The 25,232-nt window shown below is 39.9% G+C and overlaps 1 protein-coding gene across 1 annotated transcript in view; it reads right to left on the minus strand.

Annotated features, from left to right (window-relative positions):
• The window catches only part of LOC133448415 (plexin-A2-like), a 104,397-nt gene that overhangs the window by 22,882 nt on the left and 56,283 nt on the right, over positions 1-25,232 (minus strand). Inside the window, exons 7-19 of the mRNA XM_061726918.1 lie at positions 24,723-24,876; positions 24,166-24,262; positions 16,344-16,458; positions 14,543-14,743; positions 13,784-13,880; positions 11,003-11,202; positions 9,565-9,716; positions 8,429-8,546; positions 7,614-7,750; positions 6,947-7,114; positions 4,273-4,366; positions 2,800-3,039; positions 150-293 (exon numbers count right to left, since the gene is read on the minus strand). Of these exons, the coding sequence (XP_061582902.1) occupies positions 150-293; positions 2,800-3,039; positions 4,273-4,366; positions 6,947-7,114; positions 7,614-7,750; positions 8,429-8,546; positions 9,565-9,716; positions 11,003-11,202; positions 13,784-13,880; positions 14,543-14,743; positions 16,344-16,458; positions 24,166-24,262; positions 24,723-24,876 (1,917 nt within the window). The remainder of the gene's footprint in view (positions 1-149; positions 294-2,799; positions 3,040-4,272; positions 4,367-6,946; positions 7,115-7,613; positions 7,751-8,428; positions 8,547-9,564; positions 9,717-11,002; positions 11,203-13,783; positions 13,881-14,542; positions 14,744-16,343; positions 16,459-24,165; positions 24,263-24,722; positions 24,877-25,232) is intronic.

Genomic DNA, 25,232 nt, shown 5'->3' on the forward strand with positions numbered 1-25,232 from the left:
CGACTCACTGAGAGCCCGTCTGTGACCCACTAACGCTGTGACGTAAACACAAATGCTGACCTACAGAGCGCAACCCACATTTGTGCAGGCAGACAGACAGAAAAAAAAAGAAAAAAAAACAGATGCGTAAGTGCAGCGTTAATACGGACCAGGATTTTGTGCTGCCCGGTGAGGTTTGGCGGCTCACAGAGTAACTGAGTGTCCGACACGGTGAGGGAGCAGGGCGTATCTCCAATCAGCACGGTGTAGTTGAGTCTGGCGCCGCTGGATGCAGATGGGACCAAGTTGCGCCCCTGCAGCACAGATAGAGAGGCAATAAACAACAAGAATACACGTCATATTTTGGCTGAAATTGTCCTGAGCAAAAGTTAGGCCTAAACTACACGGCGTCAGAGATGCTACGTACAGTATATCACTGCGTAATTGAAACTTGGGAACCTCATTTGTCTCCACAGGTTTTCCTTTTGTATCGTCCTCCTTTCTTGCCACTCGACTGTATATCATTTTAATGTCAACAAGCTGTCAAAATCCTGAAGAATTAGTGAAATTACTAATCTAGTCTTCAGCAAGTCCAAAATTATGGAGCAAGGCTGCTGACTTGCTCTAATAGAAGGGTTCACATCACTCCAATTTTAAAAACTCTTCCCTGGCTCCCCGTCCCTTTTTTGTTTTATCTTAAAAATCTTGGTCCTGACATTCAGAGCTCTGCATGGTCAGGCCCACTCATCAAAGACCTACCGTATTTTCCGGACTATAAGTCGCGTTTTTTTTCATAGTTTGGCCGGGGGTGCATTTTATACTCTGGAGCAATTTATGTGTGAAATTATTAACACATTATTACCGTTATATCATTTCACACGTTATTTTCACACTAAACCACAAGAGGACGAACTGCAACTGATGTTAGTCTGACGAAGCGCTGCATCTTCTACCTCCGGAGTTAGCGGAGTTGTTTAAAAGTGACGCAGAAGATGAAGATTTCAATTGGATTTTAGTTATTTGGAGTGACACGGATGGTTTGGTAAACTTCTTAGCATGTTATTTATGAATAACTCTTAATATGTTATGTTCACATACCAGGCACGTTCTTAGTTGTGTCATGTAACGTAAGCATACCGTACAATTATTCAGCTTGTTGTTGCCTCTATTCTATTTTTATTTTAAATTGCCTTTCAATGGCAATGTCTATTCTTGGTGTTGGATTTTATAAAATACATTTCCCCCAAAAATGCGATTTATACTCCAGTGCGACTTATATATGTTTTTTCCTTCTTTATTATGTATTTTATGGCTAGTGCGACTTGTACTCCGGAGCGATTTATAGTCATCTTGGAGGCTGAGATCATGGCTGAGATCATGTGACCAGATGCTGATGGTCCCTCGCTTTAAGACGCAAGGAGATCGCTCCTTCCAGGCTCTGGTACATTCTCCCGCTGTCTCTACGCTCTCTGGACTCCATCAAGGCTTTTAAAGGCAATCTTAAAACCCACCTGTTTTTCCAAGCTTTTAAACATTAGTAGGGAGAGGGTTGTTTTATGACCATCATGTTGATTTAATGTAATTTTATTCTGGGAGTTTTTTTTATCTGTATCGTTATTGTATTGTTTTATTTTTTGTGAAGCTCCTTTTGACGTTCCCTTGTTTGTGAAAGGTGCTATCTAAATAAACTTTACTTACTTACTGTGACCAGGGAAAACTAGCAGCTACTTTCTGTGCAGCTGTGCACATCACCGAGTCAGATGTTCTGCAGGAAGGCTGCTAGATAAGATCGGAGCTCGCTTTAAGACTCAAACCAGTATTCCTTGCTCGTACTCCACGGGACACAGAGCTGAAGATTGAAATTCTTAGTGGTAGCTCACGGTGCACGGGGAGCAAGGCAGGTGGAAATTCACTGCACCAAGTACAAGTAGAACTGTTGTTGTTAATGTGGCAGGACGCGTTTGATGTAGTATTTCAGAGCAGCCGTGGACACAGAGACCAAGCCGTTACGTCAACAACGATTATACTTCTTTAAAATATTCATGTTATGACAATGGCGCATTTGGATTTTGATTATTTCAGGTTGGTTGAGTGATTAAAACAAAGGGGGGAAAAGATTTTCACAAAAACAGGTCTATTTAGGAGTGCAGAGATGATCATGAATCATAAATTATTACGGCCGGTTGATAATAATAATAATAATAATAATTAATCTTATTTAGAGGTGCCTTTCAGGTCTCCCAAGGTCACCTTACAAGAAATACAGTTAAAAACACATTTTATAAGCTAAAATACAACTAATACAAAAAAGCAGCAAAAGACAGAGTAAAAAAAAGTACATAAATCAATAAATAAAACAAACTGGTGTAGTGTAAATAGACTCAGGGACAGCATCTTTCCCAAAGCCGTGAACATTCTGCACTCATCTGCACCAATACAACTGCGCTGCCATATCTGCACTGACCACTGACCACTGCACCACCATAAGCTACCTCATACTCTGCAATATTATTTCATCCATTTATGTGCAATATTCTTTAATTCATTTATGTGCAATATTCTTTCATTCACTCATGTTTATAGTGTATATATTTATATTGTCTGTTTCTTGTTTTGTTTTTACATAGCCTTTTACATGTGTGCACTTGTATGGAGCTGCTGCTTAATCTCATTATACTATAATGACAATAAAGGCTTTCTATTCTATTCTATTCTATTATAGTATAGTGCACAGTGTCCGGTTAGAGTGAGTGAGCGAGTTTGAACAGGTGAAGTTGTGAGGTTTTGTTTACTGAGGTTCTTGAATCTGCTTTAACTTACTTTGAGGATGATGGGAGCTCCAGGTTTCTGCTCCAGAACACCTGAGAGGCTGAGGGGCTCCAGGTAAGGGTTGGGGTAGTACAGGAAGCCCGTGTTGTTGTAAGTGAGCAAGGCTTGGACGTTGTTGAAGACGAAGCCAAACTCATCTACTTTCTTTATCGTCTCCTGGTCGGCGGTGTACTCCAGCTTCAGAGAAGGGGCGAAACAGCTGATGGTGGTTGTGTTCAGAACTTTGCACACCTGGAAAGAAATCAAATAAGTTGTCCAAATTACACATCGGACTGAATAACATTATGCTCGCTCAATTAAAGGAATATGGAAAACAGAATGTGCCCGAATTATCATGCACAAGTTTATTGGCGTACATTTTTTTTTTAACACACGAGAAGATTCATTCAAAATTCTTATCCGAAGTGTGATTTTCTGTTTTATCCTCAATATAGTGTTTTGTAATTCTTACATTCGCTTCATAAATACATTCCCTCTCAAATGAAGAATTAACTGAACATCCCTTGAAATTTTCTATAAACCTATATACCAATTTTCTTGAATTTGAGCATATCCAAACAGATGCCTCTATTAATAAAGCCATACAAACCTTTTAATCCCATTCGTCTTAACTGCGAGTGCAAAAATATCTTCAAGAAATTGTTTTATGTTAAGCCCATCATTCTATCACTGGACTCAGCCTTTGGATTTTTTTTTTGTCCTTCCTAAAAGTCCTTGGCCATTTTACACAAAGTTTTCCCAGCTTCCAACAAAGACTGTCCTCATTAAATTCACCGGTACCCATTTTTTGGCATCTAATTTGGTCAAAAGTTCACCTTTAATCCCTTCATATCTCGGCACTGCATGCGACACTGGAGAGCATGTAGATTTAATTGACTGGCTCAAAACCTGGGCAGGGATTGATAAGACACAATTTAATTGGCTCCGGGCATGCCTCTAACGCAGAATATTGACTGCTTTTAAAGAAAAAGAAAACTCTTTCGCCAGTCAAATAACATTTCAGGCTCCTGAAGTGAAAATTTGCATTATTCTCCTTCTGGCATCTCAACAGATACATGTTTAGTATTGATTTTAGAGGTCTTAAGCCAAAATTTCAGTGTGCGGTCCTCTGGCAAATACTCCTCTGGTCAGAAAATCGGGGCTGAAGGTGCCCAGACTTTTTCAACCCAAGAACAATCAATCAGTTTGAAGGAACCTGCCTGAGCAGTTCAGATGAGCAGAATGAACATCATCCATCACCTCAAAAATTACTTCTTCCATGCCAGGTTTCTAAGATTTCATTTTGGAATGAACTGCTCTATACAGAACCTCTTTCTAGCCACTTTTCTTATGGTTGGCTCTTTTTCAAGGTTTCACATAAAAATGCATTGAAACAAATAGTGAGAAAACCATAAATTGCAAACTGTGAATTTTTTATCACCTCATCAATAAAGGGGACTGTATATCAGGAATCGTCTCACTCACATTGACGGATTCATGGCCGGCATATTTGACTCGGACCCGTGGTTCCTGAACTACATCCAGGTTGGTTCCAGTCACTGTCAGGGTGGTGTGTCCACTGTGTGGAGGAGAGAAATACACTGGATTTTACTAAATGTATTCGCCAAACAAGCACATCAGTCTCCAGGTAGTCTGTATGTGAATGCAAATTTCCTTTCCAACATGATTTAATTAGAGCGGCGACCACAGAGAGACCAATCTTGTTCATCAACATTCTCCAGAGAAACCACATTAATGCATGTTTAAGGGGGTATAGCTGGTAGCTCGCTCTTTGTCATTGGGCGGAAGAGGCAGATCAAACAGAGAACCAGCTGGCTGCTATTTTATATTCATCCATGACTGTGAGATTGGCATAGCATGAATACAGGTGCTGCTTGTTTACATATTGGCGCTAGATCTAATTAAAATAAACACGCTCTAATCTTTGCATAACCTGCGATTCAGTACATACTTTGGAAAAGTATGAAACTGAAGACTATAAAAGGAGATTAAATGGGACAAATGGAGGAAAGAAATGAGGAATAATGCTGTTAAAAACCTGCCAGTTTAGTCGACCTGATAGAGCGCCAGTCCATCCCTTCTTACACTTCAAAGGCTGCCTCGGCTTGTAGGGCCTCATAGTGGGAATGCACATTCATGATGAGGGACTCTTGATTGCAGCTTCATAAAGCTCCTCTGGTCACTAGGCTGAAGGACAGGCCATCTCTCTGAAGTTAAGTCTGCAGGGACGCAGTGCTGGGTAATCCCACCTGAACGTAATGCCATCTTTTATTTATCGGAGTGGAGGTAATGCACTCCTTATGTGTGATAGTAATCATTAAGCAGAAGATTAAACGTTGCTGTCTCTTTTATCTCAGACAAGGATTTTAGGTTATTATTTACCTGACATGTTTCGGCTGAAAACTTTCGCCTTCATCGAAGCGAATAACCTAAAATCCTTGCTTGAAGTTTAATTGTAAGTCAAAGACAAAATGAACTTTATTGAATTATTGAGCAGAAGATTAATTTGTTGGACTATAATATTTGGCTCTTCAAACAAGTTCATGTGAAAGCATGCATTTAAGAGGAATACAGGAGGAACAAATTACTGTTCACCAAAACTTGCCCAAACACAGCACTGCAACACCTCATTTTCTGCTTTATGTTTTATGCACTGTAACCTTTGCATTTGTGACAATCTCACTGACGTCCTGGCATGGCAGTCCTCATTAAGCAGGAGGTCACAGTCTTTTAACTGCTTATGAGCTCCATTTAAATGTTTTATTGTTGCGGTCGTAGTGTGCGGATTTGATGTGCTATAATTTATTACGAGGAAATGAAATTATACTTACTATCCACCCTATATGTTGTTTATATACACCTATCAGTATAAACCAGTCCAGGACAACACTATTACTGTGACCAAAGAAACACTATGGCCCACGTTTACTATAACTTTACACTTGTGCAAATCCAGTTTTGGCTTTAAAGAGTTACTGGCACTTATAAATGAGATGCAGTAATCAATTAGTACCTGGAAGGTGTGAACAAAGGGATGTTTCCCCCCTATATAAGTCTGTTGCATATGTATTTATGGGTTTTTCCTTTCAAAGGAAAAACTAAATAATCGGGGAAGGGTTTTTAAATGAATTGCGCAGACTGATTTACTGGGGTTGTGCTGTGCAACTCGCTGCCAGTTTCTGCATTATTTGGCACAAGCAAAAGGCATGAAGGAGGTACACTTGTGGAGTACTGAGAGGGAAGAACAGTGTGTAAAGGAGGTGACTTTATTTGTGTAAATGTATCTGAAATGCCTAAATATGACTGTATCAGAAGGTTATTAGTGCCAAACCCTGATATTCTTAAATGACTGAATCTAAGATTACCTGGAATCGTTGACTCAAAGGAGTTGGGTAATGCATGGTGAAACATTTGTTTTAATTGCTAATTGCTAAATCACCACAACTTTTGTTGCTCGACTATGACTCACTTTTTCCCAAATGTTGTCCCTGACAGCAGATGAATATAATATTACCAAATGGCGAGGAGACTGTGATGCACCTGCAAGTTTATATTTACATGCCTTCATTTTCTAGATATCTCAGTTTTACTACTCCAAAAGTCAAAAAAGTCCCTTTTCCTAAAGTCAAGTCCAAAAGCTTTTCCTCAGTTATTTATTTGGCTGAATGATAGACTATATTCACGCTGCCTTACTTCTGAGTGTCATCCTATCCTGAGGCATAAAAAACACCAGTAAGACAGTTAACGATACTTAAAATGAAAAATGAATTCCTCTATTTGTGGTCCCTAGTCCCACTACAGATCACAATGTCATCAGCAAACATCCTTGGAGACTCCTGCCTGACCTCATCTGTCTACATGGAGCAGTTAATTTATCGTAGTAAAACTAAACTCTTTTTATCTCAGCAAAGAAGGCATTGTATATATGGAAGGCATCTTAAACAGAGTTTCTAACAGGTGCATTTTCCAATTTTGGAATACCACTGGGTATTTAACATTATTTGAACGAGGATGATGTATGTACATTTTCAGTTTGTGCAAAGGACCTATGATAACCTCATTGCATAATTTTGTAAGGACTGAAAGGATAAAAAGTTCTGTTGTATAGTGGTTTCTGTATGTTTTTGCTTATGAATACCTGGCAATGCTCCAAAGTGGCTCAATGCGTTGGACCGTGGGGTCTTCCATGTACTCAAAAGCCAGACTTCCAGGAACTTTGGCCCGGTCCACACTCAGACTGACTTGCACTGGTCCCGCGCCCGTCACAGAAGGAGCAGAGAAGCATACGATCTCTGACATCATTCTCCTGATGGATGCACCAAAAGAGGGATTTATTCTTGCTTTGCTTGTGACTGCCCAGTCAATAATACAATAGCTCATCCCGAACTATATGCAGTTATGAGCCATGCATGAGGGGAGAGGTCATTAAATTCTGTTCCATTTCCTCCTTCTTACAGACACATTAGGTATGGAAACTGTAATTAAAGGCTGCTCTGGCTAATGACTTCCTCTCCTCACCTACCTGACTGCTGCCATGTGAGCCTTTTTTTAAAGGCTTTAAATAGATGCCTATAAATACACAATGAAGAAAATCTACTGCTTCAATTTAATACGTAGATACATAATTTGATCAAAAATACACTTTTTTTAAGAGTGATGTAATACTTTGCTTTATGGAATCAACAGAAGTCTCATTTAATATCCTTCATATGCATTCTTAGTGTATATCTCTATCTCTGAATCTGGAATTTTAAGGAATGTCAGATGATTATAACATCACAAGGTCAGATTATCACCAGACTCACGTGAACAGCTCACAGGTCTGATTTCCGAAGTAAACGGTAACAGTGCTGCCGGCACCCAGGTTCTCCCCAACAATGGTGACCTTGGTACCCCCAGATTCAGGTCCTCTGCCAGGGGTCAGTGCCAACATGGTGGGAACCTACAGGGAACCAAATTGTTCATTCTCATTTAATTCAGTGCAGATTCAAACAAGGAGCATAGTAGCAGCTTTAACCTGCAAGCATCAATCAGTCTGAACTCTTACAGTTATAGTTGCAAATGGCTTAAAAGTGAGGAGCAGCAATCAAGCTCCATGACAGAAATGTTTTTTTTAATGTTTATTATGTTTATTCAAGGCAGCAAGGTCAAGAAACAGATGCCACTCAGTCCGAGAAGGACAACTGGTCATCAATCGCAACAAAGGGATAAAAAATGCGATTTGGACATTGAATTTACACTGGACAGACAGGTTGGCTGGTATCACCAACAGTTAAGTCTTGTAGAGGTTTAGCTGAAGAGGGTGTTCCTTCATCGATGCAGATACTGTATATCTGAGAGACAAACTTAGATTAATCCCAAGACTGTGGCAGAAATATGTAAAACCATGCAAAGAGATAACCGGCCCCAAAGATGAGGTGTACTGTATATAGCAGATAAAAGGGTCCCCAGCACCAAGCCTTGGGGCACTCCTGCGGAGACGCAGTACGGTATAGACATTGCCCTTGCCATGGCACGCTGAAAGAGAGCTCTGTGAGACGCGCTTCAAGCAATCAGTATGCTTTTCCCAAAATGCCATTTCTCAAGTGTAATGCCCCTTCTAATAAAACCATTGTCTTACCACAAATGAGTAGAGCTGGGATGAGAGTGCACGGAGCTCTGGTCTGCATTCACCAACACACAGCTTAACTGGACCCGGTGCACTTCCCTCAGGAGCTTCAGCCATCTCACATACAATCCTGTCAAGACCAAGAACAGAAATACCTGAATGCAGGCTTCCAAAAGCACAGGCATCAAACACGTGAGTGATAACACTATCCAGGGATATACACTCAAAAACATCTCTGCACTATACCACATTTATCAGAGGCTTCACTGGTGGAAGATGGCCTTTTCTGGCCGCTGTGATTGAAGTAGACTTTCATACAAGTTGTGGGTCAATACAGAGGGCCATTTTTCTTCCTAATGGAAAACCTATAACAGCAGTATAAGTCAAATGATAAACTACACCCCTCCTCATCTCAAGCACGATTGCCACCCACCATTACCTCCGGTTACTATGACAACATAAGGGATTCTTCAATAAATCAGTATTGCCTGTCAGGTCAATAAGATGAAGTACGCCATGAATAAGTCATTATAGCAACTGACCCCATGCTGGAATTAATGGTTGTAACAGCTGTAATGCCATGTTTTAAAGCACTGTGGGAGCCAAATGAATGGTCCTGGTGAATTCACTGCTCTGCGCAAGAAACTCACTCCTCAATAATATAAGACAATGCAATGAATCGTCCCTGCCCAATCCTTCTATATACTGTTCACATGTTTCATATTTTCTGCTGGCGTCTTCTTTTCTTTTCTCTCTTTCATAAATAAGGATATAAATACAGTCCCTGCAGTCTGAGCCCAATCACATTGCATGGCTGTGAGAGAAACACATGGCTAACAGATTGTCCCTCCAGTCAGTGACATGCACTGCATTTCAATTACAGCAGTGCTGACAGCCTTAAAACAGCAACGACACAGACACTGCCTGTCTCTTCCCTCAGCTCAGGCTGTACTAGTGCAATGCAAAGCCCCACGCAATTCCACAACCAGATGAGGGTGCTGGGATATCAGGCTGACACACAAGCCATACATCTGTTTGAGTGTCTTTGAGGAAACAAAACAATTGCACACTTTTAAGTTTCTTGAGTGTTTGATTATGCTCACAATGCATAACAGTGTGGGCAAGGGACGGTAAGAAGTCTTTCTTACTGCTCTGCAGTTATGTAGCCGTCCTCCTGTGGGGTGCATGGCACTCCCGCCACTTCCACGTTTCCCTCCAGCTCGAAGAAGGACAGACCCAGGTTCATGCCCTGGATGGTAACGAGTGTGCCCCCCTCTAAAGGCCCCGCCACTGGGTTTACCTGCATAGAAAGGAAACGGAAATTACTGTAAAACAAAGTAAGATCTGACATGCAGATATCTCATATCCCAACAACAGATTGTTTGAATGATGAGCGCACCATGGCAAAGCTTCAGATGCTTCAGTCTGAAAAACTGTCCCGTACTAACACGTGAAATGCACATCTTGCATACCAAGTGGATTTATTCAGAGAGGCCTGACATCTGCTATAATTCAAGATAAACTTAAATGAATAATACGATAAGTAACAAAGCCCTGGGAAACCTATTCACAGTCCTTTCCAGTGTAACATTAACCCTCCTAGCAGGGTACATTCAAATCTACAGAGCAGAAAAGAACCAATGCTGGAGCAGCTCTCCCTTCACTCAGGAGCTCCGCTGGGTAGTTGATTCATTCTGCTGCAGTTCCTTCAGAAACACTAATAACGTGACAGGGACATCAAAGGCTCCCGGCTCTTTGAAGTGGAAGAGCCTTGCATCTCTGCGCCTGACCCACTGTGCCTCATTGAAGAGAATGATCAGGAGTTTGGGACATAAAAGATCCATCAACCCTTTTTCTAAACAGTCTGAATTTGTTTAGCTGTCAAACGCTTAAAGGTATTCAGTTGGTTTGGAGCAAAATGTGAGAGGGTCTCGGGTAAAAAGACTGGGAAACTGGACGTTTGCCACAGATAAAAAGTGTTTGTTGTTAATATTTACAGCGCAGGCTACTACGAATACAGTCCGGCGAGATGTGGCAGCATGCTTTTCTGATCCAGTACTAACGAGCACATTTACAGGACTAGCAAAGATTTCACTTTCATGCACCATTAAATTTGAAATGATCTCTCATATTAATTCATATTTATTGCAAACATGTCCTGTAGAGACAATTAGATTATTTTTAAGACCTGTTTATTACCACAATAAAACATTATCTGACAGTTGGGAGGTTTTCTGAGGTTTTCCAATAAAACCGCTGGTGTAGATTGTCAGACATCAGTAATTTAAGAGTTCCTGTAAAAGTGTGCATTTCTCTGTTTAATTTCACGTCTGTTTCTGTATCTCCACCTACTCTCTTGGGAATTATGTGAAGTTTATTTGCCACTATGACAACCTGCCTTTTTTCACGATTAAATATAAATAAGTCATGCTTATCCACTGAGGGCCATTGAAAAGCAACTACAGAAAACATCACATTTGGGTAAAGAATCTCATATCTTGTGTTTGCAAGCAGTCATACATAAGTACTTTAACACGATGGCTCAAATTAATCATTCGGAAACAACAGTCCAAACAAATGACAGACCTCTGTAATGCGTGGGTTTGTGCACTTGACATTCCTGGTTGAAAGGTCCAGCCAGCGGCTGGCGTACGGAGAAATGGGGGGGCAGTGCTGCTTCATGGTGCAGCGACCCTCGCCGCTGCACCAGCCACACTGGAACTTCCTCTCTGCTCGCAGACACATGCCGCAGCTGTCCCGCTGGGCGCTGCACTTGTAGAGGTGCACTGTGGGGAACACGTAACAGCAGTAATGCCTTTTACATTATAACAGACAAGGATATCACTTCTTAGAGTAGGTTATAAAAGCATATAAAACCCTTATAAAACAATATATGCTATAATTCTATTTAAATTGAGCATTTGTTTTAAAGGGGATGTATTATTAAACAGATTTCATATTTGGTAGTTACTGCCAATTTAAAGACTTTCACATGACACAAACCTGCCACTTTGTTTGGAATGACATAGGTTTGAAAGTTTCTCATTGAGTGAGCTGGAAAGATCTTCAGGGTTCTGTGACATCACTGATCTGAATAAGGCCCTGTCCCAATACTCCCACTTCCCCTACTTTTCAGCCCTACCCCTAAATTTTGCGCGTTCCTGTGAGGGTAGTGGTGTCCCAAATCCTCTTTTCATCTAGGGGGAGTGCGGAAAATGAGGGTAGTGTTTCCCAGAATGCTTTTCGTCGTCATTTGCGGACTGAATCAAAAAAAAAAACCATGGCGAACATTTCTTATTTTTTAGTGAATAAAATCAATATTTTGAGTTAGTTTCTGCATAAAAATGCGTTTTGATTACATTTTCTAGCGAGAAATATATATTTTACTTTCATAATATTCACTCAGTGAATGTACATAATCACTCGTTTGCCCGTTGTTGTGAAGTCTTTTTCAAACCTCGCCAGAATAAAGGCTGATTTATGGTTCCGCGTTACACCAACGCAGAGCCTACGGCGTAGGTTACGCGGCGACGCGCGCCGTACGCCGTAGGCTTTGCGTCGATTTAACGCGGAACCATAAATCAGCTCCCGAGCCGGCAGGCAAGCAGTTTTCATTCAGAAATTTTCGGAATAAATTTCTTAACAGGCGTAGCTACAACTGTTAGATTTAATCTATTAAACCAACATTTATTTTCCTAAATGATTTATTTCAGCCAGCGGTAATTCTCCACAGAGCTGCAGGATTCTCCCCGGGATGATGGCGCAGGTTGACCCGGCCGTGAGCTGCTGCTTCTCCGGGCCGGCGGCTCTTCTCCAAAAACATCGGATCAAATTTCTTAACAGGCGTTATCTGGATAAACTGAGCCCAGGTTGGGGATCTTAACGGTTACTTTTACGCCTGAAAAAATATTAAAACTTAATAAAGTGGCATATTAACAGCCCTACAGCGGAAATTAAAACAGCTTTTTTGGCTCTCAGCTTCCTGATATGGTGTGACGTATGTGCAAACGTAACCACGCAGTTGCTTACGTACCCGAACGTAAACCACGCAGTGACGTAGCACGCAAAATTTAGGGGTAGTGCTGAAAAGTAGGGGAAGTGGGGGTATTGGGACAGACCCCTGGGAAGATTACAAGTGCCCTAAAATCTGTGGCTTCTTTTTTTAGGGCTAGTGGTAGAAAGTAGGGGGTGTATTGGGATTGGCCCTAAGATAATTACCTACCATGCACATCTTTATCACCACCCGAATACATTTCAGTCAGAATGTTCTTTAGTTTTGGCATCTAGAGCCAATCAGAGATATTGGGGATGATCAACTTAATTTAACCATAGAATTGGAGCTGACAGGTAGAAGCTGCCGAGCCGTGAGTATGTGAGCGATCTCAAAAACCTCTCTCACCATCTATAGATCTATGTAAGATTGAGTAATTGGAGTGAACAGAGGGGTGAATGCAAGCATGAACATTGTTTGAGATGTCTGTCTGAGCTAGCTTCCGAGGGTGACCTCCTTTCCTGTACTTAAAAGTGGGAAGTAAAAAGCTACCACACCAATTTGTGGCACACACACGCACTGCAAAGGAAGTGCATGAGGTGGACGAGGTGGAGCCGAGCTGAGCTCCTGTCTCCATCCCAGCGGCTATGAACAGAGCTGTAAAGATTTGGCTGAAAATGCAGCTTTGAGCTTTTAAACTGCATCTCCATGATGTTCTGTCAGACGTTTCATGAGGACGTCAGAAAAGTTTCGAAAAAGCATTTTGAACATTTGAAAAAAAGTGCAGAATATTTCTCCTTTTAAAATAGTGATGAACCAGTCAGAAAGCATATTTCATTAGCTGATTTACGGCTACTTCAAAACAGTACTCCTCCAGACATATTTTGGAAATTTTAAGACCACTTAAAATATGTGTTTGTTTAAATGGAACAATGGTAAATAATTCAGATAACCTTTTAGGCCATTTTCTATGATACACCTGTCAGTTTCTCATTTTTCTGTCCCTACAAAGCAACTTGCCTGAATAACAAAAAGCCCTGTTTTAATTGATGGCCCTCACTACGTACTGTATATCCTTGACTTTCTGAATGAGTTAACTATGAAGCCCTCCATGAAAACTGACATATGCCTTCTCTTGCATGATCACTGAAAGGAAGCCAAAGCCGGGGAGTCAAAGCTGGGCAAATATAAAAATTCACCCTTCACCCCTCTGGGCACACGAGTGATTGGGTACTCTTTGATAGCACTCCCTACTATTGTGAACTTTCTCTCAAGGTTCTCACGGAGCCTTGAAGTGCCTTCCATAAACTATCTATCCCCTGTGGATTGAGTGCTTCACACTCTTCTGGCTTGGCAGTGATGGATGGCAGAGGCACCTTTAATCTTCTCAGGATTGTCGATGATGAAGTTGCCGTTCCATACAATGGAGAGGTCCACTGCCAGGTCACTGATCTTCACACCCTCATACACGTACTGAAAAGCAGAAACAGAGGTTGAAAAAGTGGCCAGGAAGCGGAAACAGGGAGAGAGAATACAAGACAGAGGATGGAGTATATATAAAAGATACAGAGAGAGAGAGATTTAGGAAAATGAGAGGATGAAACGGAGCAGAGAGAGAGGATGCTTTTAACCATCTGTCATTTTTCTGCCATGGCTGTCTGCTTCTGTCCTCTCTGACATGTAGAGACACAAACCACGGCTGCAGCAACCAATCATCCACATCTGAGAATAATACCTTTTGCATACATTGTCACGATGTAGCAAGACACGCTGCTCATTTCAAATGTAACCTGTGGTTTGCATTATGGAGGAAAACGAATCCAAGGGAATCCCAGGCACTCCTCTCAAATTATTTTGAACAAAATCCAGTTTATGGGATAAAGTCACACACATGTGGGTTCCATCCTCTTCAGTTAAGCCATATCAATCTTCCTTTCCTGTTAAGTTTTCAAACCTCACATAAATGGTTTCCACTTTTCCTCGTCACCTCCACTTCCCATTTCCTGTACTTCCACCTCAGAATGCTACACACCTCCGGTGGCACTCATCATGTGCACCGTGCCTACAAAGTTCCCGTGCTCTCGTGTCTCATTTCACAGCTTTGAGGCTCACAGTGAGAGTGTCTGAGGACGTACCGAGCTGTTCTGGCACTGCACGCTGGTGCTGTTGAAGCGCAGCGCAGTAACGCGGTGGCTGGCACCCTGCACGTTAACCACGCACTCGTAACCGCGCTGGCCCGACTGCGGCTGGGGAAGGTTTCGGGCCCTCAGGGTGATGGGTCGGACCTCGCCAGCAGGAATGAGAATTTCCCCGGAGTTGAGGAGCTGAGGGCAGTCCTGTGGGACATGCATCACCAAACAGGCCTCCATGTTATTCACTCATACAGTTAAGACACGCTATTTACATAATGTCTTCTGTGTATCGCTCTTTGTTGTATGGCTTATCTTTCTGCCTCAATTCAGTTATATAAATATGCAAGATTAATGTGTCACAGGGATTAAAAGGGCAGATAAAGCAGATACATCAACGCGTTCAAGTCATTTGTATTCACATGGAGCATGTTATACTTTCCACAGATGCCTCAATACCGGTACTCTTTGAACATACAGTACTATACATTTCATAATCATTATTATTATTGACATTACTCCTCATTATATTTTCTATGTGAGCCTTGTGTTAGTTGACTCAATGTATATTATTATATTATTATCAATATATATTTTCACTACTGCATGTCTGTTCACATTTGCATCTTGATACTATTCTTTTATTGACATTTATCTTGGTTACATTTTTAATATAGCTGCACTGTCGTTCATTTACTGCTCTGTGTACCTTTGAATTGCCCCCTGGGGACAAATAAAGTAATTTGAATTAGAATTTAAGCAGTATTTGGGAGACAGTTGTTCCTCTACTTTAGCCCACACTAAAGTATGTCAACAATAATTGGATGAATTACTGTCAGAGTGGTGCCTGAATGATTAAGCCTGTTAAATATGGGGATCTTGTTTAATCTAAAACCATTACCAGGTTAAGGATGTGACTCACAAAGTAAAATATAAAATGATATGGAAAGGAATGGAAAATCCTTTGTATGCATATTCTGCGAGTTTGGAATGGTCATGTTTAGTCTGTATTATCTTGATGTCACTCAGACTTGGGAAATAATCCTATTTCTGAAACTATAAATCGTCAAATGTTTTAAATCCGTTTAACATCCCAAGACCTGGTGTGTTTCTTGTTGCTTTTGCCCCCCACCACCACCCATTTACAAATTGAATATTATGACACAACAATAAAATGTGTGATGTCCTTGTCCACATATGTGTACACCAGGTCTTAGGATGTTAACAAAATATGAAATAGATTTTTGGTCTATTACAGATCATTTCAGGGTATGAATTATCTCATGTATATATGAACCCTTTTTAAAAAAAACAAAATAATAATAATACCAGAGGGAATCTTGAACTGACATTGAAGTTCTTTCATCACATTTTTTAAACCTTACTGCAAAAAACAACCCCTCTAGAAAGTAGAATAATATTCCACAAATCTAGTCAAAACTATCTTATTCTAAGAAAAAAAATTTTTTACATTTATCTTGACAACAAATAGTCTAAAATAGTCATCCATTTTTGTGAAATAAGTTTAAAATCTCAATGAGTTGGGCTCATCTTAAAAAATTAAATTATAACCACAATATTATGATTATTACTATGTTTGTGCACTTGCTATAGTTTCCAGCTCAAACTATCCCTATATGACCTCTCAAAGTCACAAGCATTGCTGTAAGCTTTTAATCTTGTTGATTCTTTGCAGTGGAGCTATGTTTTATTGTGCCGGTGGGGTAACAGTGTGACATTTCCACAGATAAATGGTGCTCTTGAAAGCTACACTTAAATCAGCTGCAGTATTTTTAAGCCAGTGTACCTCTGAGGCGTTGACTCTGCCCTCCTGGAAAGAGCAACTGCTTGGGTCGTGGGTGCACAAGTTGCGGTATTTACACCAGTGGCATTGAAACGTGCTGTTTACACAGGACAGACACCTGCAGGAGGAAATAAACACATTATTAACAATGTACTGTATGCAGATCAGGAAACATTTTAATGACACCGGATGCAGCTTGAGATTTGATGCATTTACAAATCATCACTGTATCACCCTCTAAAAAAGACTGACTGATGGAGGATTGTAACTTTTCTGTTGAATTTTCATCATCGATTTATTTGCAAGAACATTGAACGCAGCCTTTTACCTGTAGAATAAATTATCTTTGCTAAAAAAAAAAAAAAAAGTCCCAGCAGAGGAGTGATGTCATGTGTCAGTCATATCAAGTAATCTCTAACGCTTCCAGCAGTGGAGCATAAATATATTTCTATCGAGTACATGCAGTTGCACTTTTAGATACATACGTCTGTGACCTCAACTTGTCATTTCATTGCTTTTTTTCTTTTTGTTCACATTTTTATATTTTTTTTACTGTCAGGAAAGACATGTCTTTAGTCACTCATCCAAATCTGGACCATGTAAAAGATATAAAAATAAAAAAACTGGGATGAAAATGACAATTTCACAGTAGAGAGCAACATCCTTGGCCCAGATACAGCTGCCGACAGCTGGCGGTCGATTGTAGATGAAAGCTGTTCTTAAACAACCTCATTTGATTCAATTTAATCACATTTTGGACAACAAAGAATGGCGGCAGTGATAATACAGCAGAGATGAGTGGCGCTCATCTACTAAAATACCAACAGAGATACTAGAAAGTACAATAAAATAGAGAACTTTTTTCTCCGGGGAAGGAAATGGATGGAGGTGTGCGGAAACAGATCCATGCAATATTCGCTGTGTTTTCTCCCAAATTAAAAGGAAGCAAAATTAATAAGACACAACCACAGAGAAGCCATAAAACTACTAGCAACAGTCTTGTGCTGCAGCTCCCAGAAAGCAACAAATGCCAATGAATGTGGAGAAGCATCATTAAATGTTGATATTAATTCACTGCCCTGGGCCAGTAAGGACTTGTAAAATATGTGCTGGTGTGTGTGAGGAACAAATTTGAGGGTTGGGTATTAATAGAACTGGACTAGCAGGGTGCTGCAAACACTGGGTAATTAATTATGGAGGACGATCTGACGCGGAGGTGATGGTCATGGTGAGAGAGCCGTGGAAAAGGGTGCTGGGTTTGGAGCATGTTTGTTATGAAATATTAATCACAGGAGCACGCAGGGTCACCCCGCAGCTAATGGAGGCCATATTGGTGTGGAGCAGATGTGATGAGCTTCCAACTGTTTCTCTCTAATAACTTAATATGGTTACATTGTGGCATTTGTGTTTCAGTGCACTGTGAATAAATGGCATGTGTATCCACAGTGGAGTGGGTTCATTTCCTGGATTTAGTTATGAAGGCTTCATCAATCAAATGTCCTGTGCTTTTGTTTGCTGTAACTGTAACTGCATATTACTGAATCCAGCTTTTGTTTAATTTTATTTTTTTTACATTTTATTAAATAGATGGATAGTTAGATCTTCCCAATCAACACATTTGCATGAAATGAAACCCTTAAAAGACAAATATTTAATGCAACTAATATATTAAAAATAAAAATATTTTCCATTGGCTACTTTGATTTTTTCTTTTAGTCTAGAATCCCACATGTATCTTCTTAAGGGGAGTTATTTCTTTATATTCCCCAGATTTGTTATGTTCCAGTAAATGGGTGTCCAGTTTGAGTAAAGTTGGTAACCGAGAGTCTTAAAATCAGTTCCCTGCTCAAATGACGTGGGGTCGCACACTGCATGATCTGCCAGCGACTCACTCGGCCACCTAACATGGTCTCTATAACCAGATTTTATTAACAAAACACACTTGGGAAATAAGGCTCAACCATGCACAAAACACTGCTGAGTTTTTGAAAATTATCTGAGGAAGGCACTGTTTGGCTTAAGGTTTTTCTCCCACTAGGAGTTTTAAACTCGCCACTTTTATGTGATAATTGCTCAGGGGTCATGTTCTGGGTCTCTGGAAAGCGCCAAGAGACAGCTTGTATTGTAATAAACGCTATATAAATAAAATTTAATTGAACCGAAGGAAACAAATGTTGTTTTGTATAATAATATCAGGCGGTTGGGAGTCAGTACTTTTAACATGGTGTATGAATAACTCAAAGACTGATCAAAGACCGATCCGACACTGAGCTATTGCCAGTGGCTGACAGATATTAAACAGGCCACATATCTGAGACCTTCGGTGGATTCGAGTCACTGCCAGTGAGAGACAAGGCGCTGGGTAAGGTCACTGTGAGGAAGGGAATCTTAAAAAGGCAAAATCTGGGATCCAAAAAGAGATTTCCTTTGATGGTTGGGGATTAGCCATACCAAACACAACCAGGCAGATACAAGATTCACACAAGATTTTTTAAATTTATTTTACTAATCTTCAACCCAATCTCTGATATGTGCTGTACTAATCGAGTCCTTTACATGTGTAATTTGTCTTTTCTTTTTTTCATTTGTGGCCTGAACAAATCATTGCACGAACAGCTTTGTAACATTTTCAAATAATCAACTGTCTTTCGTGTGGCATTGCTTCATTTCCCACATGTGTTTTATGGATAAAATGTGGTTTTAGGTGACCCGCTGTCAGAGATCAACTATGTAATGTGAACAGGGAATTACTTTGCAGCTCTCAATTGAGAGACAATAATTTCTGTAATCTGAACAGATCAGCTGACTCTGAAAACTGCTATGTCTAAAACCAGCCAAAGGCAATGCAGCTGCACTAGTCAGGTGTCAATGAGCTGCATATCTACAATAAGACCACTTTCCTCAACAGAACTGGGAAAAGTTGCAAACAAATTCTCTGTCAATTATAGATAAAGCCGGTTACAAGAAGTGAGTGTCATTAGTTGACAGCACGCACAAATATTTTTCATTCTGTCTTCTTTTTCCTTTTTTTTTTGTATTAGCTCCTCACACCTGCTTGCCTCTTCCTCTTTCTCCTCACTTATAGTATATCTTAACAGAGCTCAATTTCCCAATATAGCTGCTCTCTTTCACATATTTCTTTTCTGTTTCTGCTGTCAAATGGGGGAAAAAAAACGAGTCTGAAATTGAGACTGAAAATCATTCCATTAAGCTGACATGTTAACTTCCACTCATTATCAAGGCCATTCGAGGCTTCTGCTCTACTCTGAAAAAAGTGAGTTTTTAAGTGCAGCATCCTCTAACAAATCTGTAAAATGAAGAGGATGCTGTCCTACTACTGAAATGTTGTCCCCTAGCCTCTTAACCCAGCACAGAGGCAGGGCTATGAATGTGCAAGCAGCCCACAGTTCACTGCCTTTGTCTGCCGAAGAGTTCAATTTAAGGGTCTGGAGACGTTATAGATACCCTGAAACATCAGTGAAACTGCAGATGATAATGAATGTAATGTTCAGTAATGTGCTCATGGAATAGAGCTGCTATGTCTGACTGAGTCTGATAACCACACCTCCTCTACCAAATGCACCAAATGGAAATAAAAGATCAGGGAAATCAATGTCCATCTGTGAATCCATCCATTTTCTGCCCCAGTGAGGAGGAGCAGGGAGCCTATCCCAGATGTCATCGGATGAGAGGCGAGGTACACCTTGGACATGTCGCTAGTCATTATGTCAGGGCAGGAAATATATGAGACTTTAAAAAAGAAAAGTCTCCTTAAATATCAAAATAGTCTCAATTAAATGAATTTAGTATTGTGAAATAAAACCTCCTCAAAGACATTAATGTCGCATTAAGGAATGAAAATTGGAATAAAAAAAAACTAATCAAATGTGTCCCAAATAATGTTCTTTATTTTAAAACTCACTTCCTAACATGTTTAGACACCTTGCCCGCCATTGTCAATGTCTCTTTCTTCTCAGACCCTTTTTCCAAGTCTCTCAAAGCTAGAGCTCTTAAGTCTCTACTGGAAAAGAAGCAGCTTGGATCCTTCAATATTTAATAATGACAGGCCTGTAATCTTCCCTTTAATGTAAAACATTGAAAAAGCTGTTTTGATTCTGCTGAACAACTTCTTAGATGCAAATGGACGTCTAGACACACTTCAGTCTGGTTTCAGACGGCATCATTTCTCTGGGTAAAGTCCCAAACCATATTTAGCTGAACACCTCAGGTAAGACATCGGTTCTGGTGCTGCTCAGTCTCAGTTTAGGTTCGGTGGACCACAGAAATCCACATAAATTCCTTCTGTACAGACCAGAAAACTGAGTGAGCTGATCAGTTACATTACTGACAAAATCGGCGTTAAAGGGTTGCTGTTAGTTTACAAATTAATCGATAATGTCGGGCCCAAATACATTTTCTGATTCCCTTGTAGAATATAAATAAAAATAGGGCTCTATGTGTTTTAGGGAGCAGTTGGCTGGTAGAACCCTAGGTCATCACCAAAGGAGGTTAAAAATGAATTAAATGTGTTTGAAATGTACCATATCAATAAAAGTGCCTGGCATTCAAAATTTGAATATCGATTTAAAATGTTTTTGTTTTTTTTCAAAATAATAATAAAGAATAAATAAACTTGATGGTATACATGGGCTTAAATAATATTGCTAATGTTCATTTCATATAAAATATAATATGTTTTTAATAATATGAAAAACATGCAAACATGCACTTTAGCTTGTATTGTTACAATAAAACGGCATGGATGATTTGAATGACGTTATTTTGACTCGGTTTGTCCCATATATTATCACTATAATCTGATGTAAATGCAACTCAGATTTTAAGATGCATAAAGCCTTTTACAGTTTTCAGCGAACTATGTATAGCACCGCAATATATCGCAAAATTTTGATATTGCAATATCACATCGTATCGTGACTGAAGTATCGGGATGTGTAGCATATCATGAGGTCCTTAGCAATACCCACCCCTAATATGAATGTGTATATACATGGAATATCTTTGTTTTTATTTAGTTCAGCACATACTGTATTTCACAGGTGTGTTCATTTTTTTCTTTTACATATTATCTGAAGAATTTATTTGGTAAATATTTATTGAAATGTCATTATGAAATGCTTGCGGGACAGTAAAGTCCTCTTGAAAAGAAATCAGTTCAATCTCAGTAACACCTCAAGTGAGAAACGTCTTCACTGTGTGCCAGCTTTTTTTTGCACGACTTCACTCTACTTTTATTTGAAAAAAACCCCAACACATTCTGTAATGAAGAAACTTTGAAGACAATTTTCACCTCTGTGTGACTGGGTTCATTGGAGAATGTTCCTGCTTTGCAGACATCTTATAAAGCTGTAAAAAGCCTCTAATTGACATTCATGCCAATAAGATCCGCCTCTGTAGGTATGTAGGTATTAGTAATTGTTATTCACAAAGACAAACTCTGGTCATCGTTTGCTGTTATGATTAATACCGTTGGCATTTCCAGAATGGCTCAAAGTCAAAACAGCCTGCCTGTTCAATTAAGGAGCATACTGGTTGGCATTTAAATAAAGTGCTGTTTAATTGGCTTGATTTTACTTATCCTTAAGGCATCAGAGAAAAGACAAAAACATATACAACATTTCATGTCTCGCAAACACCTCTCTCAGGCAAGGCCCCTTGACACAAAGTGAGGTTAAAAGGAATTTTGTTTTCTATGCTCATTTATTTATCAGTCCTTTGCCACTGCTAGAAGCGGTTTCTAGTTGTTAATATCCATGATAAGTGCAACTCACAATAGAAAGGATTGCAGACTAATTTGACATTATTCTTCTTTTTTAATTATTCAGTCTGTATTGAAACCATTTCTCGCACTAAGTTGCTGTCTAAAAATGTCTTTTCTTATCACATCAGGGCCCCTTTCCGCATATTTTCCATTAATCTGATGGCAGACGAACACGTCGGTGTCATGTCTTAATGTTCTCACTGGTAATAGGTCAGACATTGTGACATTTATGTAGCACTTTCATCATGACACACATTTGCAGGTGTATAGAGGTGAGGTGTCTCATATTGTGACATCTACTTCCCCCACCAGCATTAGGTGCAGCACACAACTCTTTTCCCACAATGCCTTTTACAACTGAACAAAAAAGAGCCTTCTGAATCTGCTCTACAGTTTTGGTTCAAGCCTCAGCTGCAACCTCTCGTCTTGCACATGCAACGGACAGCAAAGAGGAGATAGTGGGCCAAGATGAACTTAAAGATAAATACGCTGTTTATCTAGAGTTGACAACACCTAAGCTCATTACTGTAAAAGCAACAAACACCCATGCAAGTAAGAAGCTAAAGAGTCTCCTATCACGCAAGCTGTTAAACAAGGAAAAAACAGGGAGGGGTGATATTTTTAACGTCCCCCAGTCACTACTGACATCTTTTCTACAACCAGAGCAGTCGTATTAGGCTTATACTGTATGAACTGTATTGGCAACGTTATAGCGATGTGAGAGAAGTCTCAGGAGATGGCAATTATACCTCACTTGATTTGCTGTTCAATCTTGCAAGAATGACACGTTCTGAGTGTGTAATCTGCCTCTTTCTTTCACTGTCATGCGTGAGAATAATGCACTACAGAACATTAGCCTCAAATTGAACCATTTTTGAATTGCTGATTGGCATCATGTGTAAGTTCCCATAAAATGCAAGTATGCTCTGACTGGTCAGTCCCAACGACTCGGAAGATTTGGAAAGAGGCTTCTAAATGTATAAAAGGAACAAGATGAATATTTAATATTTCAATGCACGCAAAACCAACATATATGGTGAGTGGACAATGAATCCCTAATTCTTTATTTTATCATATTATTTTTTCTATACTATTTCAGATAGAAATCTAAATCTAAAAAAGTATTATGAATACATAAAAAAGCCTTTCTATGTCCAAACATGAATCTGTAGGTATTAAAGTGTAAAGTGCGTGACAATAAATAGAAAAATCTTTACAAACTAGATTGGATTTCATTTGGTGAAACCATCAATGTTACATACAGTATTCTATGTTTTGAAGAGGTTTAATTGCCCAAAATGCAACAATATTTATCAATTAAAGAGCAAATGAAATGCCAGAGACATCTTTGCTAGAGACAAGAGTTTTGGATTGAAGGAATAATCAAATTATAAAAAAATAGTCCTCCTCTTCTTTTGACTTTTCCCCTTTGGGGATTCCAACATTGTAATATCGTTTTCTGCATATTGATTTGGTATAGACTGTACATTGAATGCCCTTCCTGAAGCAACCCTCCCCACAGGTGACAGAGCTAGGGATCAATCAGCCGACCTTCCGGTTAGACAACCGACTACCCACTGATCCATGGCCGGCCCTATTAGTATATGACTGCTTTTCATTTCATTGATTGGTTCTGGAACAACAATCACACTGGTAGATTCTATTATTGCATATAAAATGACAGATAACAGTTCAAGTTAAATGAAAAACCAATAATGAATTCATACTTGGGGCAGGAAAAAAAATAAGTTATATTAAAATCCACGGACAATAAGCACACAAACTGCCACTTAAAGCAAAGTCCAAATAAGCAGGCTATTACAAATACGTCATGTTGATTTAAATGAAACCTGACAGCTAAATTGAACTCAGGGGTTATCTAACAGCACAATCTTAAGAGAGGTTTGTGTGCGTCGCTACATCATTGCCCTAAATTAAGTTGTGTTCTTCCATCTATTGAACCAATCAGAGGCGGGTGGGGAGGTGAGGGGGAGGTGGAGGGTGAGGGTCGCAGAGAGGAGGAGGGGGGGCAGCTCCACTCACATTTGATGTGTGCTGCAGTTGTAGAACTTCACCTCCGTGCTGGCAACCGTTTGACCGGTCTCCTTTGAATTCAGGCGAAGCTCTACGCCTGCCCAGTCTGAAAGAGAGCAGGCACAGAGGGAGCAGGTTTAGCGAGCGAAAGGGAAAGGAAAAATATGTCAGGGAGTTGATGGGGGGTTGTGAAAGAAAAGGTGAGAGAGAAAGAGGATACTAGAGAAAAGGATACAGTAAGTACAAAAAGGATGGGAGAACAAAAGTAAACAATAAGTGAGAAAGACGTCAAATTGAGAAAAACTAACTAACTTTTAATACTTTTATCATATTTTTGTAAAGAGCCATCTGGTGTTTACGCTCATTAAAGTGGATTTTGCTGTTGTGAGAAAACCTTCAGCCCAAAATTTCCAACGACTCATTACTGTTTATAAAAGATATTTTGGATATACAGAGTATAAAGTCTGCAAAATGTGTATTTAAAGCATCAGTCTCAGCAAAGCTGCACATTATTGGATTATACAACATTTTATTTGTTAGTTTTCTAACCTGATACGTGCACTCACCTTGTCCCTCTGGGATCTGCGGGACCTCCTTCCCAGCCGGGGAAAGACACATAACCCTGTTGCCGTTGACATGACCGTCCGCTTCAGCCTGCTGCCCAAATGAACAGGTAATTCCCGCAGAAAGGTCCGGAACGTTGTGGACCTCCAGCAGGAGCTAACAGAAAGCAAAGAAATAGTTTATGACCACGTTAAGACAGAAAATACCAAGTTGGGAAAACAACCTTTTGAAAGAGATACTAAGCTAATCCCTTGCTTACTAACAAAACGTTAATGAATCTGCCAATAAAGTGTGGTGAAGACTAAGGCGTTTTCATGCGTTTTGGCCGTTCGTTTACACGAAAACGGAGGTCAAAGCCCCCAAAAACGATAATTTCTGAAAACTCCGGCCAAAGTGGAGATTTTCAAAAACTCAGTTTTCACGTTTGCGTCTAAACAGAGAAAACGGAGGAAAACAGAGATTTACGTCACATTATGCGACAGAAACGTCACCAGCAGCGTCATGAGTGCGAC

The sequence above is a fragment of the Cololabis saira genome, chromosome 8 (assembly GCF_033807715.1).
Source record: "Cololabis saira isolate AMF1-May2022 chromosome 8, fColSai1.1, whole genome shotgun sequence".
NCBI lineage: Eukaryota > Metazoa > Chordata > Actinopteri > Beloniformes > Belonidae > Cololabis > Cololabis saira.